Source organism: Staurois parvus, unplaced genomic scaffold (genome assembly GCF_062004578.1).
Source record: "Staurois parvus isolate SC_StPar_1 unplaced genomic scaffold, SC_StPar_1.0 ptg000218l, whole genome shotgun sequence".
NCBI classification, from domain to species: Eukaryota; Metazoa; Chordata; class Amphibia; order Anura; family Ranidae; genus Staurois; species Staurois parvus.
This window is the reverse complement of record NW_028318014.1, coordinates 7,074,167-7,094,391: the sequence shown is the minus strand read 5'-3', so window position 1 is coordinate 7,094,391 and position 20,225 is coordinate 7,074,167. Positions and strand designations below refer to the sequence as shown.

Below are 20,225 nucleotides of genomic sequence, written 5' to 3'. Positions count from 1 at the left end.
GAAGCATAAAAAATCTGACACATTAAAACTAACACGACCTGCCAAAAGTTTTGCACTATCTACATCATGTTGAAAAGTCTGTGAGCACTTAATGAACTTCTCCAACTGTACCACAATAAAATAAGTGTCCTTTTCTGTTCAGCAGCTTTCTTATTTTTTACAGCACTTGCACATTTACCAGCACAGGTGCCTTGATGTGGAGTATTTCAGAAAAAAAAGAGCAGATGTTTTAGAAATCATAGTGAAATCCAGTCTTCTTTACAGGGTATACAGAGAATAACGCTCAGATAAGGCAAAGTCATTGTCAGATGGCTTTATTTCCCTGCCACTCATCACCTCACATCAGCTTTAGATTGTCAATTGCCTATCCATGTTACTTAATAAAATGTGAACTTATACCGAAGAGGCAAGCTGACAAAGATTCTTTCTAGCCTCAAAAAGAATCTTGAAGTAGACATTTACCATTAAAACGGTCAAATATAGCAGATTTACTGCAATCCAGTCTTGAATAAGATTTCATATGGGGTTTTTTTTTTTGCATCACATGGAATCCAAATGATGGAAAGGTGCTTTTGGTTTTGCTGATCTATTTCCTTTATATAATGTACAATTTAATGAAATACAGGTTAGTGAATCTACCTCATATCTGATTATTAGCAATATGTGAACGTGTGTCCATTTAGTTCATAAGTCATCAACTGATCATAGCGTTCATTTTATAAATACTATGTGTGTATGTGTATGTTTTATTTCATTATTGTACAAACCAATGCTCACACTTACATTTCATAAGGTAAATGTGCACAAAATAGTGAAACTCACAATTTCTTTCAAGTCCTGGGTGGAGTGGAGAAGGATTTAATTGCCCCTACTTTATCTTTACTGCCATCTATCACCCTATACATTTAGCTATGACAGAAGGTCATCTTCCACCAATCTGCATAAAATATGCAACTAACAAAATACATGCATTTGATTATTGATTTGTCCTCTGCTGAATATTTTACCTTTTAGCACATTCATTTTCAATACCCAGATGTGACTGTTTGCTATTATTTCCCCCCTTAACACAATTTTCAACTGATTATTTGAAAACAATAATATTAGGCCAAATCCCTTTGTGGGTGTGTCCAGTTCTAATCATATTTTTATTCTGTAAATTTAATTACAATACTTACTGTGACAAGATATCCAAGGGTGCTGCAGAGGTTGTCAGAACCACAAGCAGGTGGTCACAGTAGCTATGTATCTTAAAAATGACATCTCTGTAACTTTGTGTTGGCTTGATGAGTTCTTGAACTGTGCTGCATACTGACCACAACAAGTTTTCCACACAAGAAAGAATGGCCAAGACATCAATCCTGAAATAAGATAAGATGGAAAGGTAATACATGTTGATTTTATATTTTCAATAAGAGGGTTGCCTAAATTACACCTTAAAAAGTGCTGTGTTTGATACTGCAGTCTTTACACCTTAGCCTGCAGTGCCTTATGTAATCACTGTGTTCTAATGTTAATTCAGATATCCAGCCAAACAGCTAGAAATACAATTGAAGTGCAAATAAACTACATCTGCCAAAATAATTGTGATTCTAATCTGCCAGTGGTGCAATACATGCACACCTCTGCCACACTGCATAGTCACCATTGTTTCAGCTTTATCCTCTTTTTCATTGGAAAGTGAACCCATCTGATACTAAGGGGTTTATTTACTAAAGCTGGAGAGTGCAAAATCAGACTCACTTCTGCATAGAAACCAATCAGCTTCCAGGTTTCATTGCCAAAGCTTTATTGAACAAGCTGAGGTTAGAAGCTGATTGGTTTCTATGCAGAAGGGAGTCTGATTTTGGACTCTCCAGCTTTAGTAAATAAACCCCTAATTGTCTATTGAGCAAACAGGTGGCAGAAGAAGCTGAAAACTAAAAAAGAAAACAGTGCACCTGCTTGTTTGCGCAGTGTGGCAAAGGGTCCAAATCTGCTAAGGAAAATGCATGTATTGAGTTGCTTAGTTTAGCTGTTTTTCTTAGGTTCAATTTAAAGTAAGCTTTTAAAAAATTCATATGCTTACCTCCCTAACCAAATGGGTTTCACCCCCTGAAAGAAAGCATCATCCTGAACACTAGGCATTTTTATGCGAACCTTTAGCCCTCATGCACACTTGACGTTTTTACAGCGGCTATTTTTGGCTTTTGACATGTTTTTCTACAGCCAATAAACCCCCCAGCATGTTATCCTATGTGTCCATGCACACATAAACTGTAATCAACATTTTTTGGCTGGAAAAAAACCCCAGGACTAGTGGGTTTCTAGAGGAGTTTTGTAGCTGTAAAAACGCTCTAACACTGAAAAAGGTGGCAAAACGCAGCAAACCAGCGTTATTGGACTTTTTTTGACCAAAAAAAAAATTTTTTTATGTCCAAAAAAAACTCTAAAAAAAGCAAACGTGGAAAGATGTGAGAAAACGCAGCTAATCACGGTAAAATGTCGCTAAACTCTAACAGGGGCGGACTGACCATTCAAGCACTCGGGCACTGCCCGAGGGCCTGGTGTCAGTAGGGGGCCCCATGAAATGCCCCTGGTACCTTTCATTGGCTTTTTCATAGGCTTTTTTGGATGTGGGCAAGGACACAGGGGCCCTATGATCCCCTATCGCCCGGCGGCCCCATGAGTTGTCAGTCCGCCCCTGAACTCTAAAGCAAAAACTCTAAAAAATGCTAAGAAACTCATGTTTTTAATGTGACTTTACACAGCTAATGTTACCAGCATTATCAAAACGTGCAATGAGCATGAGGACTTAAGCTGCCCATGAAAGCTATTCGCGCTATTCGCGCATGCGCAGTGGGACACGCGGCGGCCATCTTTATGGTTTCCAAACCACAGGAAAATGGCGCCCGCGCATGCGCAGTAGCGCCGATCGTCAGCGAGGCGGCGCTACTGCGGTTTGGCGCGATTTTTGAATCATATAAAGAGGCAAACAGAAGTCAGGCATGCATGGCATCACCCCTACAGTAGACGTGTATTGACACGAAACGCGTCTAGGAGGAGCCTTCGCACGCCTTGACGTTACGCCGCCGGGTCAGGAGGTCCGGCGGCCCACCTTTGGTATTCACTGGTCAGTGTATAGAATCTCTTTTTCAAGCTGCTTATACTGGCTACAGGCTGCAGGCATGCGTTTTGTAACTTTTATGGTTTACGTTATTGGATTTAATAAATAATTTTAAAACATACTACACTATGAGTATTCTTACTCCTTACATCTGGCACTGAGTTCCCATACCTCAGCCCCAGCATTTTTAGGTTCTCTGCGTGGATCCAAGGAGCAGTGTGATCCGACCAGGCCAGCATCGTCTTACCACCGACGGACCATCTGGGTACTATAAAGCAGCGCCTACATGGGACCCCGGCTACATGTAACCTGTACATGCGTATTAATATTGCGCTTCTGGTAAGCAGGCAATTTATCTATTCCTGGGATTGGATTGCATCTATACTCCCTGAGAGTCCCCCATCACTGAACTGTTTATCATCTTCAATATTCCTATATTTGATGACCGCATATATAATTGTCACTTGGATATTATTTGTAGCGCTGCACTTTATTGTTTCTATTCTGGTTGGAAGGGCTTGTAGTTCCTTTTTTGTGCATTAGCCGCTCACTGAAGTGCGCTCACTTTTCTTTATTTTATACATGCCCATGAAAGCTGGGCACCAGAGCTGTGGTCAGCTTGGATGCAGTGAAAGCAATTGACTCTGTAGAATGGAAGTTTCTTTGTCAGGTACTGCGTAGATGCAGGTTTGGCCCTAATTTTTTTAGTCTGAAAATCTATATTGTAAACCAGTAGCCCATACCAGTGTTAATGACTGACTGGACCTCAGATTCTTTATTTTTGTCCAGGTGAACTCGTCAAGGATGCCTGCTTTACCCTATATTATATGCAATAGTAGTTGAACCACTAGCTACTGTACTATGCACACACCCAAGTATCCAAGTCCTGAAATATGGGCCACACGTAGATACAGTGAGCCTGTATGCAGATGACATGCTGTGATATCTGGCAAACCAGAGCCTTCACTCCATGTGGTTTTGGAGACTATTGATCAGTTTGCTCAATATTCTGGTCTGCTAATTTGGAATCCCAAATTTCATCCTTAGATATTTTTCCTCCTGGTTGTGAGAGTGAGGTATTTTTATATCTGTGGACCTGGTAGAATATCTGCAATTAAATATTAAGCCACTCAAAATTACAATTAGGTTTTCATTTTGGATAGAGTGGTGAGGGATTAAAACCCTTGTTAGTTTTTTTTGTTCTCTGTGCCCCCATTAAGAAGATTCACCCTCTCTATTTGTCCTGTTTACCATTATCATTGAAAGTGAAAGTAAAAGAAAATTCTAAATTTTGGGTTGTCCCCAGAAAAGTAATAGAAGTTAAATCTTCCAATGGGGACACTAGTCTGGTGACCTAGGGGTTCCCAAGGAATTCCCTTAATTTTAAGGAATTTCCTTTCACTTCTCACTTCCTGTTTGGCTATGAGACAGGAAGTAAAGGGAAATTTCCGCAATTGGACATAGAAGGTGAAAAAAAAGTTTTGACAGGGGTTATAAACTCCCTTGCTCTATCCAAAATGAATAAAAAATGTTTTGCATATAGTTCTACTTTAAGACTAAAATACAAATATGGTCCAAACTAGGGGTCCTGGGAAGAGTGACCTTGCATAAACCAATCCTGTCATCAATTTATACGTTTTGGTACTTTCCAATTTATATACTTCTTAGGTATTTTAAAATTGTGCAGTGCCCTTTGTTTGGGGTTGGCATTACCAGACCTGAGACTGTATTATGGAGCTTCACAGAGTTCACATATACCTTACTAGGCAACCACAGAATCTTCCAGATTTCTCCAATTATCTAAGAAAATGGAATCAACCCTGTTTCCCAATCCTTTTCTTCTTCATATCTCATTGGTATAGGGATGCAGCTCCTAACCCCACTTCTGACAAATTACAGCTGAAACCTTTAAAAGTATGGACTTCTTGCTCTCTAAACTTCACTTCCTGATGGTCAATGCCCAAACTCCACTATGGAATAACAATGTATTTCCTCACCCAACAAAGAATCTGAATGGTTGCACACTCGACTACAGATCCAAAATAGCCTTATTGGTAACCACATATAAAAGCAACACAGATGTACAGCCAGGGGAGGGAACACACTGTGACAGTGCTTTGTCAAAACCTGACTGTTAGTCCCACCATGCATACCTAAATACCTCCACAATTGAATGTTCAGGTTTGCTTAATCAGTAGGATAGCCTATACATTCACATGCAGATACATCTTGTAAGGAAAAAAGTTTAGAATAAATCTGAAATCATTAGAGCTAACAAACAAATAAAACATGTGATACAGCAAAAAACTACAGTGACAGCTATATTGGCAGTGATTGATAGAGACATTGTTCATATGCATACATCAAAGAATAAAAATTATCAAGCAAAAACACAAAAATCCATACCAAAGCATCAAAATGAACAACAATTCAATCATTATAATGGGTAAGGCCCCTTCAAAGTTAAGACCTGCTCAAATTCTTGTCTTAACATGAAATATCCAGAATGCATCACATTTACATAAAAGTCTGAATAAATCACCCCCCTTCCTCTGGGTTCTCACTCATTCTATTCCCTGTTATCTGTAGGGCAGTGGGATCACCTCCATGAACACAGTTAAAATGCATCGCAACATTAGTGCCATGTTCCTTCTCAATATTATATAGATGGTCATGGAGGCAATCCCGCAACCTCCTGGTAGTCCTGCCAATATAGTGAATAGTACATATCCCGCAGGTAATTAAGTATATAACATTCCTGGTGTTACAGTTAATAAAGGAGCTAATACTAAACTCCCAATTATTCGAAGTAGATCTACATTTATCTCCTTTCAGGCTATACGTGCAACAAGGACCATTGTTAACACCACATTTAAAGTTTCCTACAAAGTCCAACCATGTTCTACTTTGTATTCTTGAGCAGACATCACTAGGTGGCTGGTGACTTCCCAAAGAGGGAGCATGGTGTGGGACCATCCTGAATCCTTGTGAGAGAATTTTAGGATACACATCATCTTCATATGTTTAATTTCCTTATATTCCAAAATGTAAGTGTGAAGAACACTGGTATGTTTCTGAAGCTCTCCTATGAGCACTGTCACATAACAAACTAATTCTGTGTGTAGATATAGCAATATTCACCACTCTCTGAAGTGTGCCTTCTTTATAACCACACTTTTGAAACATGTGACACATCTCTATAGTTTCCTTAACCTACCAGCATTTTTTTTTGGGTGTGGGAGGAAACTGGAGTATTAAGAGGAAACCCGCGCAGACACAGGGAGGACATGCAAACTCCATGCAGAGTACATCCTGGACAAATAGAGGACCCCAGTGCCGCAAGGCAGAAGTGTCAACCACTAAGGTAATATGCTGCTTCCTTCCCTAACACTTGTAAAAGATTTTTAAAGGACTAGGTACTGGAATTTGAAACTATGAAGTTTCTATTTCTATGGTTTTACATCAGAACACTTAATCTGTAAAAAAGATATTTACTTAAAGAAAGTTTTCAATTAAGCAGTAGCTTGAATACAGAGCACAAATCAATGAATAATTAGAGTTGTCTAATGGAGTGTGCTGTTGTTTAGCGTATGTATAAATAAACTGCTTGGCAATCCCAATACGTTATTATGTACTGTACATCAAAATGTCAGCAAGAATTTGTAACACATCAATGCTTGATTTATGAAGAACGTTTTATTCACTTCTCGGCAGGAAATGTAAACAGCCCATTACTAAATGATGAAGCATGACAACTTCATTCTATTTTACATACTGAACATAAATAGAGGAAATATACAATATGCAGACATAAATATTAAGCCGCCCACACTATAGAGATATATGGCATAATTTTCTACTTTGAATGGCATAATTCCATTTCCTAATACAGAAAGGGTTAAGTTAAGATGGAGCAAATTATTTTAGAGCATTACTGTAATACGCATCATCAATGCGCACCAGCTGGAGAGATCAGTACATTACGTTGCTAAACACTGCTGTTGATGAATTAAAAGAAGGCTACTGCCTAAAACTACCTGTATTTTTGACAGAGGGCGATGGCATCAGGGTGTGTATAACAGTAATTTGAGTCAGCTGTTTAGATCTTGTTTATTTAGCTTTCTCTTGTTCCAAACAAGGGGCTATGCACATAGACATCTAATTCCATCATAAAACATTTTTAATTTTGGAGATAGTTTTAGTTTGGATGTATTCTACATTCTATGGTACATAGAGTGTTTCAATCACAGAGAATGTACATTTCAGTGCTACAACACCAAGTGTTTATGTAGAAAACATCAAGCTGCATCTTCTAACTTCTATGATATATATGAAATGCCTGTCACCCAAATTGGGTGATTCTGTCAGAATACAGCTTCCTTGCCACTGGGACACAGGACCAATGTATTAAAGCTGGGCATGGCACCAAATAACTAAACGGCACTAGCTCAGGTGCAAATGGAACTACTTTATTGAACAGGAACACAGGTTTTTATATACTTCAGAAATAGGGGAAGTCCCTACATGAACAATAAAACAAATATTACCAATTGGGATAAACATCCTGCACTGATTAGGTAAGAGCTTGATCACATTATCATAAACAATGCAAACGGTAAAAAGTACAGCCAACAGTGAACTAATTAACAGTAAGTCAATCAACAGTCAAGCACTCAGGCAATGCTTTGATTAATCAGGGAGCTCACCCCAGACACACCGGCAACAAGCCCATCCCTGAATACACAAAGTCCATTACACATGCTGTCTGTCAGGTTTTGCTTTCACTTGTATAATCTGTTCATCATAAATAAAAACTCATACAATATTCCAACAGTTTGAAAAAGAGGAATTAATTTATCTTCATAGATTACTTGAGGGAGATTGTTGATAAACATTTCTGTCCCACATAGAAGAGCTTCTCCAACCCAGTCTGCAGGAGGGCCACCATTATTCCTCTGACCATTAAACTATACAAGATTAATATTACACCTTTCCATCCAATCCAGAAGGGAAGAGTTATTGTCTTTATGTAGAGAATTAATCCAAGCCTCACTCTCATTGTTCATCATGTTGTTTTCCATCATTAGAGAATGATCTGCTCTCTCCATGGGCCATAATCAGTGGGTAAAAAGCTAGCCCCTAGTCCCCTCAAAAAGCCACTGTCCTGGTTGGGTCTGTCACTGATACTTACATACATAATTCCTTAGCTGTTGCCCCACCATTGTACTCCAAGTTTAAAGTGAACCTGTGCCCAAATTGTGAACATAATGTATTTATGTATTTTAAACAAGCATTAAAAGCACTTAAAAACAAGCACTGATTAAGCACTGTACCTTTAGACATTTTGGAGAAATTTGTCTCCAAATTCACAAAATATGTCGGCCACACATGGGTTGAATTCTGAATGTTTTTCCATGAAAAAAATTCATTTTGAATTATCATTCAAATTCTGACTATTAGTGGGGCCGGAGCAAGAACCGATTGACATACGGCCATCGAATTTAATTGACCAGGCATGTTGAAAATTTTCGAAAAAATAACAAATTTCTAATCAATGACAGGAGAATAGTGCGAGAAATATAATCGAAAAAGAAATGTGCATCAGCTGTGACCTGGAAAGAAAAGAAGATTCCCAGACACAAAATTTCTTTTCTGTAACAGCATGAGGTGAAATTGAAAGCTTGGTTGGTTGAATTTCGAACTCAATGGTGGCACCATTGGATTACAAAATGCACTAATTTTTTCATTTTTGATTGACAAATTTTTTGGAATTCGACCCATGGCCTGCATAATGCACTGAAATCACAGCTAATTTCATCTTAGTCTCTACTGACAAGCCTGCCAGACAACTCATGTAAACAAACAGCAGATATTTCTTAACCACTTCCCTTCTCACACCCATACACACCCCCATGGACCAACGCAATTTTTACAATTCTGCTATGGACCTGTTTTATCAGCAATAATTTTGTCATTACTTAAGGTAACAAGGTAAAACATATTGTTTTTTAACCACTTACCCTTTTCCCTATAGCATAAGTACTGCTACAGGATGGCAGGGCTGCTCAAAATCATGTATATACAGTACTCAGCATAAATCAGTACAACCCTTTTGAAAAGTAAGATTTGAATCAATATCTCAATGAAAACAAGAACAATTTCCAAAATGAGAACATTTGTTTAGCTCATTACATGAAAGTGAGGTTAATAATATAACTTAGATTACAAAATCTTCAGTTTTACTCAAATTACTTGGTGCAAAAATGAATACACCCCACAACAAAAACGACTCCATCTAGTATTTTGCATGACCTCCATAATTTGTAAGGACAGCACCAAGTCTTCTAGGCAGGAAATAAATAAGTTGGCGACATATTGGAACATTGATCTTTTTCCATTCTTCAAGAACAATCTCTTTTAGAGACTGGAGAGTGATGCTTAACTTGTCTCTTCAGAATTCCCCATAGGTGTTTAATTGGGTTCAGATAAGGAGACATACTTGGCCACTGAATCACTTTCACCCTGTTCTTCTTCAGAAATGCAACAGTGGCCTTAGATATGTATTTTGGATCATTGTCATGTTGGAAAAGTGCACGACGACCAAAGGCAGAGAGAGATCATAGCATCTTTTCTTTCAATGTAGAGCAGTATATCTGTGAATTCTTGATACCATCATAGAAATGCTGCTCCCCGACACCAGCAGAACTCATGCAGCCACACAGAAGAACACTGCCACCACCATGTTTCATGGTAGGCACCATGCATTTTTCTTTGTACTGCTCACCTTTGTGATGTCACACAGTTTTGAAGTCACTAGTTCTAAAAACATTTATCTTGGTGTCATCACTCCAGAGTACAGTTCTAGTAGTCTTCTTTATTTTCAGCATGGGCTCTGGCAAATTCTAGGCGGGCTTTTTGTGCATGGGCTTTAGGAGATGCTTCCTTTGTGGACAACAGCCATGCATGCCATTCCTCTACAGTGTACGTTGTATTGTGTCATGGGAAACAATCACCTCAGTTTGGCTCTCTCCTTCTTTAGCTAACTGCAGTGAACTTGCATGGCGATTTTCTTCAACCCTTCTCATCAGAAGATGCTCCTGTCGAGGTGTTAACTTCTGTGCATGGCCTGGACGTCTCTGTGAGATGGTTGCAGTTCCATCTTTGTTAAATTTTTTTATCACTTTTGCTACAGTATTCTGACTGATAAGTAAAGCTTTGCTGAACTTCTTGTAGCCTTCAGCTTTCTTGTGTAAAGAAATGATTTTCTTTCTCAGGCCTTGTGACATTTCTCTTCCATGTGGTGCCATTGCTGACAGCATGAAATGAAAAGGGGTTTTCTTTGTTATGTAACGCCCTTTTATATTAAACTATTTGCTGGAGACCTGTTTAATGAGTGATTAGACTCACCTGTAGTTAAGATCTTGTTAATTAGGAATTTGCTGTCTAAAATTTAGCTTTGCTTCTAAGACTTTCATTGGGGTGTATTCATTTTTGCAACATGGTCTTGAATGAATTTGTTAGGAAAAATACTTTTTTGTGTGTGCAAATTAACAAATCTTGTTTGCAATCAATGGCCCGCATTTGTGGGAGTATTTTGTAGTATAGCGTCCCATAGAAAATGTTGATTCTGAAAGGAAAGAAAAGGTTTTCTGACAAATCTGTTGGGGTGTACTCATTTATGCTGAGCACTGTATACGTGATTTGCATATCCAGGTAGGGGGCGCACCACTATTGGCAGCTACAGATGTCAATCATCAGGTCCCAGCCAACAATTCCCAACTGGCACTTGGCGATCATAGGGGAAACCTGACAGGGGAGATACCTGTGTGTAAACAACACAGGTCTCTCTGCAGTCAGCATGGACATGCCGTTTTGTATCTCTCTGCACAGCAGAGAGATACAAAACAGCATGTCTCCCTAGTAAAACACACAGCACACAGTTAAGCCTTTGATCGCCCCAGATGTTAACCACTTCCTGCCAGGTGTCATTAGCACAGTGTCAGTGCTCTTTATTAGCACTGATCACTGTATTAGTGTCACTGGGGATGTCAGAGTTAGTTCCTACCCAGTGTCAGAATGCCTACTGCAGTACCGCTATAAGTCGCTGATTGCTGTCATTACTAGTATAAAAAAAAAAAAATTCCACCATTTGTAGACATTATAACTTTCATGTAAACCAATTAATTTACACATATTGGGATTTTTTTTTTAGCAAAGACATGTAGCAGAATACATTTTGGCATAAATTTATGAAGAAATTAGATATTTTAAATTTTTTTATTGGATATGTTTTATAGCAAAAAGTCAAAAATATTGGTTTTTTTTCAAAATTGTCTGTCTTTTTTTGTTTATAGCGTAAAAACATAAAAAACCGCAACTGTTCAAATACCACCGAAAGAAAGCTCTATCTATGGGAAAAAAGGATAAATTTAATTTATGCAAAGCGTTGCATGACAGCGCAATTGTCAGTTAAAGTAACACTGTACTGTATCGCAAAAAATGGCCTGGTCGGGGGGGGGGGGGATAAATCTTGTGGAGGGCAAGTGGTTAAAGTCAAACAAGGCTTTCTTTTCATGATATTGTCTTGCAAAAATGTTGTTTTTTTATTTTCACAATCCTTAGACAATAAAAAGTAACAAAACTAAACAAAACACAAACTTTTTTCCAAGTTTTGATGTAAAAATAGTGTTACTGTAGATAAAGAGTGTACATTTTATTCTGTAATTTGTTGTTTCAAATGACAGTAAAATTATGATTCTGGTACAAAGCATTGCAAAGTTATTAACAAACTTTTTTTTTTTTTACATTTTGTGTTTTTAAATGTGAAATGTGTAAATATATGTTAATAAAAGAAACCTAAAAAACTTTTGTTTTAACTTGTCAGATTGCTTTAACTAACATCAACTTCAGATTGAAGTTAATTTCTTTGATCTGCAGATGAATGAAACAGAATAGATACAAATTAACAGTGTTACTATGTATCTTTGTATTTCCTATCCTGTCTAAACCGTGCTGATAATAAACACAGAGTCAGACAGCTTTCTTTTTTGAGAGCAGCAGCTGCCAGAGCTGTGTGCACAGCAACCCCAGTTTTGATTAAACAGAGCCGAGAATTGCTGAGGAGTAGAGGGGAATTCAAGAAGCCGGATACAAGGACTGGGCACTCTACACACATCCTATGTACTATAATGACATTTTTGGGGGGCATGTGTAGCATGTCAAGTTTCTTAAACTAGTTAAACAATATCCAGCAATACCTGCCTCTATTCCAGTGATGTAACATCCATTAGATCTCTTGCCGGGTCCTGGGAGAGAGATGTCAGGGAGAGAATGTTCTCTCCCTGACTTTTTCCAGGTTCTGGGTCTTCAGCTGTCTTGACTGGCAGATTTGGGGATGATTTGACTCCCATGCATGTATACAGGGGTCATTCACTCTGAAATGTATTCCGAGCTGTGTGTTTTTTTGCAGAAGAGACATACTAGAACCTGCCTGTTTGCTATTTTTTCTTGTAGGTTTAGTTCCACTTTAATTTGTTTGTCACTTACTTTTTAACATGTATGTTTATTGAGAGTTTTATTATTATTATATTATTATTATACAGTATTTATAAAGCGCCAATAGTTCACTCAGCGCTGTACATTACAAAGGGGGACAGAACATGTGACAGAACAATACCAATACAATGCAAAACATGAGGGGATCGAGGGCCCTGCTCTTTCGAGCTTACAATCTAGAAGGGATGGGATAGTGGTACAGGAGGAGATAGCTGTGGGGGATGGAGTGGTAGGAAGAGTGGAGGAGGTCAGCAAGTTAGCAGGGGGTGAGGTAGGCTTCCCTGAAGAGATGGGTTTTCAGGGTGCGCCTAAAGGAGAGGAGAGTAGGTGATAATCTGATGGGTTGGGGCAGGGAGTTCCAGAGGATGGGTGACACCCTGGAGAAGTCCTGGAGGCGGGCATGGGAGGAGGAGACCAGGGAGCTAGAGAGAAGGAGGTCTTGTGAGGAGCGGAGTGTGCGTGCTGGGCGGTACTTGGATATTAGGTCAGTGATGTAGTTCGGGGCAGTATGGTGGACAGCTTTGTACGTCAGTGTTAGGATTTTAAATTTGATCCGTTGCGCAATCGGAAGCCAGTGGAGGGATTGGCAGAGGGGGGTGGCGGAAACGGAGCGTTTGGAAAGGTGAATGAGTCTGGCAGCCGTATTCAGGATCGACTGAAGCGGGGATAGCCAGCGGCGAGGCAGGCCAGTGAGGAGGGAGTTGCAGTAGTCGAGTCGTGATATGATGAGGGAGTGGATGAGCTGTTTAGTGGTTTCTGGGGTTAGGAACGTGCGAATTTTGGCGATGTTGCGGAGGTGGAGTCTGCACGAGTTTGTTAAAGATTGGACTTGGGGCTGGAAGGATAGGTTGGAGTCCAGAATGACACCAAGTACTCTGGCCTGCAGAGCGGGTTTGATATTGGCGTTGTTGGATGTGATATCATTAAAGCACAGCATGGCACAGCATGGCACATAAATTAGCATTAGTTTACCAGGAAGTGGTACAGAAAACATTTACAGTAGACATCTGTAAACTATATCACATTGGTACATAGTAGACATTACCTGTAAAAAAAAAGGTATGGACTATGAGTGGTTTGTGGGTAGGGGGTTGCGAGAGAGGTATAAGAAGGACAAGAGGAGACAAGAATTGGAGGATGGACAAGGGGATGGGAGCCACAGTTCCAGAGGAAAGCAAAAGCGTACTGCAGTGGGTACCCAAATTATGGACATGTCTCTCATACATATTCTGGGTCATCTGTCACAAAAAAAAGAATTACAATGCAAAGGTAGACACTTACACCCTGCACATCAATCAGATTTGCCCATATTTTAATACATTTTGGCACAGTTCCATGCTGAAATAAGTACGTTTATAAAGAGGTAGGCCGTTGTTGATTGCTGCTCTCCACAAATGCATTGTGGGAGGGGTAGATAACTTCTTGCGTAGGAGGACTTTAAGTTTGGCATAGAATTGTTTATAGTATCTACCACTTTCCTCCAAAAGATCAGGAGCTGAGGACATCCATGCCACATGAACAAAGGCACACTTGACACATTTCTCCAATTGTCTGTTATATGGTGGAAAGTGTTTGTGGGGTGTAGTAAGCTTGGTGAAGAAACCTATAGCATATCTATAGTCAAAATGTAAAATCATATATTAATTCCTACATTGTACTCCTATTAATCTGAGTGTTCTTGACGTTTGTAAACTTACTTTGTGAAGATTACACACACATTCACTTCCTGGAATTCTGTGACACATATTTACTATGTCCTGTGTTTAGGCTCTGCCATTTCACAGAGCCTGCCTTCTGAAATACAGAGGTGCAGAGAGTGTTTCAGGGGGTAGAGTCAGTACAGGAATCACTGCTGGTAGGTAAGGTGCCAGGGGATATGTAGTCCTTAGAAATCAAAAGTAAACAGGAGAGGAGAAGCTGCAAAGAATGCAAGAAATCCAAGAAGTTGTGGAAAGAGATGGCCAGCAGACAGGCAGCATTCACAGCATTAAAGGAGATTTTTCAAGTCACCTATATTGGATGGCGATTAATAAATATTGTTTGTATTGCTATTACAATACTAATGTTATCAAATGTATGCTGTGACCACACAACGCATTTACATTTTATGAATCTATCTCTGACTGAGATCATACATGGGAGATATTTTTGCAAGCGCACTGTAGTTGTAAGGTCAGGTAAGGCCAGAATGTTACACTTTCATTTCTGGAATAGTTTAACTTAGGAATGTCAGCAGTGTATCAGTTGCAGTAATAAAAAAAAAGTGTTAGGTATTTCAATGTCTTTATACCATATTTGGCGCATATTTGTGGGTCTATTATATTATGGATGTGGGGGAGGAGGGGGGGTGTAGTTTCCTATATTCTTCCCTAGCCCTTCTCCAGAACGAAAGAGTGTTTTTCATTGAAGTAGTAACAGCAGGCCTGAAGATGGGGCCTCAAAAGGCCAGCTTGCTCAGCGCTGAGTAGGATTCCAAAAATGAAGCTTCTGGGTTATCAGAAGATTGAGCACAAACCAACAATGCATCATAACTAGAATGGCTGTGCACTAATAAGTCATCAAGCTGGGAACTGCTAGCCCCCCTTTAGTGAAAAGTAGCTGCAAGGTAGCCTTTGTAAGTCTAAGAGTCTTTCCGGTCCACTTAAAGGTGGAGATAGCTTTATCAATTTTTTAAAAAAGATCTTGGGAGTTGTAACTTAAATAAGGCTTGTATGCTGGACATTTTCTATTGTTCTAGATCCTACTTGAAAATTAATTTTAAAAAATATATAAGTTTTGGATGGGTACAAGGATAGGGGTTTGCTAAGAAAGATAAAGAAACTTTAATAGAAATATAATTTTATAAAAATGTATGTGTCCCACTGGGTGTAGCAGGAGTGGTATCCATGCCACATATTTTAGGGTGAGGTGTCAAAGCAGGGGCCTAGGGTTATCCACAACATATTGAGAGGTATTGTTCTGCACTTTAGCCCCTAGATATTTACATTTGGTAGCCCAGTGTAAGGGAGTATTGGTATCAGCAGGTGCAGTTGAGGGATTGAATGGCAGTAAAAGTAATACCCCAGATTATTTTGTTACCAGAAAAAAACCCAAAGGAGTCAATTATGCATAGGGCTGGCTGTATAGAGGAAGACGTGCCCCTAAGATATAACAAAACCTACTTAAAATCCATATATGACTACCCTGTGCAGGGTAACAACACTGCTGGAAGATTTCCTTGAAAAACAGTGCTGGGACCTTTTTAAGAGCTGATTCACACATGTGCAATGTGGACTGAAGCTCAGGTTTCACAGCTAATTGGTACAATAGTTGTTCAGCGGTTCATGTCAGATTTACATCAGGTTCAGGACAGGATTAGCTCAGGATCTTCTCCTGTTCACACATATGCAGTTTAGAAACAGTTCCCATAGAAGTCAATAGTCTGTAATCCGCACCTGAACCTGAAGGCACTGCTCAGAAATCGAACATGACTCTTTTTTAAACCCCACTGAATCCGCACCGCCAGTGCACCGGACATATGTAAACAGGCACCATAGGAAGCAATGTTCAAACCACATCCAATCCGCATATATGTGAACTGGCACTAAAGGAAGTAGCAAATTGCAAGATCTACTGGCAGGATGAACAGGTAATAAAACTATGTAACAGGAGGAATCCAAAAACTAACCTGCTGTTAATGCTAGAGGCAGACCACATAAAATGTTACATTTTTATTTTTCCCATAGTTTCATTTTAGTTATGAACAATGTCTAAATCAGAAGGTATGACCTATTGGTCAAGAAGGCAGATAAGTAAATCCAAGCATGGAATCCACTCTGATACAGAACACAGTTACATAATTGATGATCAGCAATGTAAGGCCAAATATATCATTCAGTATAAATATAGGACAAAGACAAGAATGGCAATTTAGTGCAAACAGTTAAAATGTCAACAAAGCTTTGCAAAATTATTCAGACTCTTAAATTAATTATATTGGATAAAGAATAATAATCATATAGGTTTCCTATCCTATTAAAACAGCACATTTAATCCCCTTCTCTGTCCCTGAACATTCAATGTACATTAATCCAAAGCGAAATTCTATGCATTTATTCAGAGTGTAAAGGATAGAGATCTGCTGAAGAACTGCTCATCTGCAGTATTGCTTATAAAATGCCCTGGCTAAATCCTCAGTAAAGCAGGGTATAAGTGACAGAAATCCTTCTTAAAGATTATATGCATTAAAGCAACAGTGTCACCTAGTGCTAACAAGAGTGCAATTCTCTTTGTCCATAGGATGGATTTCTGTAATTATCAGTTGCACGTATATCAAACATGTAGGAACAATAAACAAGTTAAAACAAACAGGCTAAGGATTTCAAAAGCAAACTTATCAATTGAAATTAAATCTCCCCTAATGTAAGACTCCAGCTCATCTAGCCTTAATACTATAACATTTTCAGATATTCTAAATGGAGGGGCACTTTTCAGGGGAGATCTCTTTACTAACCATAAGACATTAATTTGACTATTCCACAATTGTTTACTTTTCTGCAACTATTCTGTTTTCTGTGCTCTAAGCTATTATGCACACGCTGAAACTGTTACATGGATGTTGTGCCCTGCATGTTACCTCTACTTGCAATGCCCAGTTGGACCCAAGTTATATTTGAAAACTCAACAAAAATATATACTATAAATTATCATGGTGCTGCAGTAAACAAAAAAATTGATAAGTAATATATTGTTAGTTTTTACTCCTGTACATACAGTATCTCACAGAAGTGAGTACACCCCCACATTTTTGTAAATATTTTATTATATCTTTTCATGTGACAACACAGAAGAAATGACCCTTTGCTACAATGTAAAGTAGTGAGTGTACAGCTTGTATAACAGCGTAAATTTGCTGTCCCCTCAAAATAACTCAAAACACAGCCATTAATGTCTAAACCGTTGGCAACAAAAGTGAGTACACCCCTAAGTGAAAAAGTCCAAATTGTGCCCATTTAGCCATTTTTCCTACTCAGTGTCATGTGACTCGTTAGTGTTAAAAGGTCTCAGGTGTGAATAGGGGGCAGGTGTGTTAAATTTGGTGTAATCGCTCTCACTCTCATACTGGTCACTGGAAGTTCAACATGGCACCTCATGGCAAAGAACTCTCTGAGGATCTGAAAAAAAGAATTATTGCTCTACATAAAGATGGCCTAGGCTATAAGAAGATTGCCAAGACCCTGAAACTGAGCTGCAGCATGGTGTCCAAGACCATGCAGTGGTTTAACAGGACAGGTTGCACTCAGAACAGTCCTCGCCATGGTCGACCAAAGAAGTTGAGTGCACATGCTCAGTGAAAGTGTCAATATTTTGTTTGGCCACCATCATTTTCCAGCACTGCCTTAAACCTCTTGGGCATGGAGTTCACCAGAGCTTCACAGGTTACCACTGAGTTATCTTCCACACCTCCATGACGACATCACGGAGCTGGTGGATGTTAGAGACCTTGCGCTCCTCCACCTTCCGTTTGAGGATGCCCCACAGATGCTCAATAGGGTTTAGGTCTGGAGACATGCTTGGCCAGTCCATTACTTTTACCCTCAGCTTCTTTAGCAAGGCAGTGATCGTCTTGGAGGGGTGTTTGGGGTCGTTATCATGTTGGAATACTGCCCTGCGGCCCAGTCTCCGACTACAGGACATGGTTCCAGTAATCCATGTCCTTAGTCTGCTTGTCTTCAGCAAATTGTTTGCAGGATTTCTTGTGCATCATCTTTAGAAGAGGCTTCCTTCTAGGACGACAGCCATGCAGACCAATTTGATGCACTGTGCGGATTATGTTCTGAGCACTGACAGGCTGACCCCCCCACCCCTTCAACCTCTGAAGCAATGCTGGCAGCACTCATACATCTATTTCCCAAAGACAACCTCTGGATAGGACGCTGAGCACGTGCACTCAACCTCTTTGGTTGATCATGCCGAGGCCTGTTCTCGGTGGAACCTGTCCTGTTAAACCACTGTATGGTCTTGGCCACCGTTCTGCAGCTCAGTTTCAGGGTCTTTGCAATCTTCTTATAGCCTAGGTCATCTCTATGTAGAACAACAATTCTTTTTTTTCAGATCCTCAGAGAGTTCTTTGCCATGTTGAACTTCCAGTGACCAGTATGAGAGTGAGAGCGATAACACCAAATTTAACACACCTGCTCTCCATTCACACCTGAGACCTTGTAACACTAACAAGTCACATGCCACCAGGGAGGGAAAATGGCTAATTGGGGCCAATTTGGACATTTTCACTTCGGGATGTACTCACTTTTGTTGCCAGCGGTTTAGACATTAATGGCTGTGTGTTGAGTTATTTTCAGGAGACAGCAAATTCACACTGTTATACAAGCTGTACACTCACTACTTTACATTGTAGCAAAGGGTCATTTCTTCTGTGTTGTCACATGAAAAGATATAATAAAATATTTACAAAAATGTGAGGGGTGTACTCACTTCTGGGAGATACTGTAAGTTACTTTCAGACCAGCTTGGTGCTTTGTTCTATTCTCTCATGCTGAGAGCTAGCAGGCGTTTCTACAATGTGCTATAGTTGTAAGTCCTGTTTCTATCATGCTCAAGTGGCACTGTTCTAGTTGCAGTGAAAGACATGCTTTTTGTGTGTATACGCAGTGGAGAAAGTATGCTGAGATGCATTACCAGCATCACTGCACTTAACTTTCAGTGCATATAAAGGCATATAGTCCTGCTCTTCCTATAGATAAGTAGAGCACAACATTCTATAGATATAGCAAAGGGTAGCACTAGAGGAAGGCACCAATAATGAAACCTCAGGCAACAAAAAGAAGAACACTCTGAATACTTGCAGGACTATTTTGTTCCATCAGAAAAACCTTTCCTATGAATTGCATAAAAATTTCAATTAGAATAAAATAATCTATGAACATACTGGTTGTATAAACCAACACTGGGGAATGTTGCACTTACATCTATAATTAGCTTTTCTGTAATGTGACATAATATAACCCCTTGGAGCCGAGCATACGCAAATATGTGGTCCACTGGACTAGGTTTTTTCTTCCGTGGAGCCATATATTAGTGTATCTGTCTTTGTGCTGGTCTCACCGAGAGCCCCGGGTCCCATACACTAACACCTCTGCACAACACCTGAAAAATTGGATGCTAGACTAAGAAAGGCATTGAAAATTTAAAGCGGTTCTAAAGGCTCAAGGTTTTTAACCTCTGTGTATCCTATACATGAAGGTAAAAAACCTTGTGTGCAGTGGCCCCCCCTAGACCACCCCAATCATTTCCTGAGCCCCCTCTGGTCCAGTGATGTTCTTGACAGCCTCTGCTGTCTGAGTACTCTTCCTCCTCATTGGCTGAGACAACAGCGGGAACCCATTGGCTCTCGTTTCTGTCAATCACAGCCAGTAAGCCAATGAGGAGAGAGCGGGGATAAAGCAACAGCTCAGGGACGAGCATGTAGCAGTGGCCCCAGTGTGCGAAGCTTTCCCTGGGGGCACTGCTTGAGGGGAAGGAGCCAGGAGCGCCGGCAAAAAGAAGAGGATTGTGGCTGCTCTGTACA

General features: G+C 39.7%; 1 protein-coding gene across 2 annotated transcripts in view; it reads right to left on the bottom strand.

Annotated features, from left to right (window-relative positions):
* KIAA0825 (KIAA0825 ortholog) overlaps positions 1-20,225 on the bottom strand; it is a 515,459-nt gene that overhangs the window by 329,442 nt on the left and 165,792 nt on the right. For both annotated transcript variants that reach the window (XM_089679161.1, XM_089679162.1), the window contains exon 11: positions 1,179-1,361. In XM_089679161.1, the coding sequence (XP_089535287.1) occupies positions 1,179-1,361 (183 nt within the window). The remainder of the gene's footprint in view (positions 1-1,178; positions 1,362-20,225) is intronic.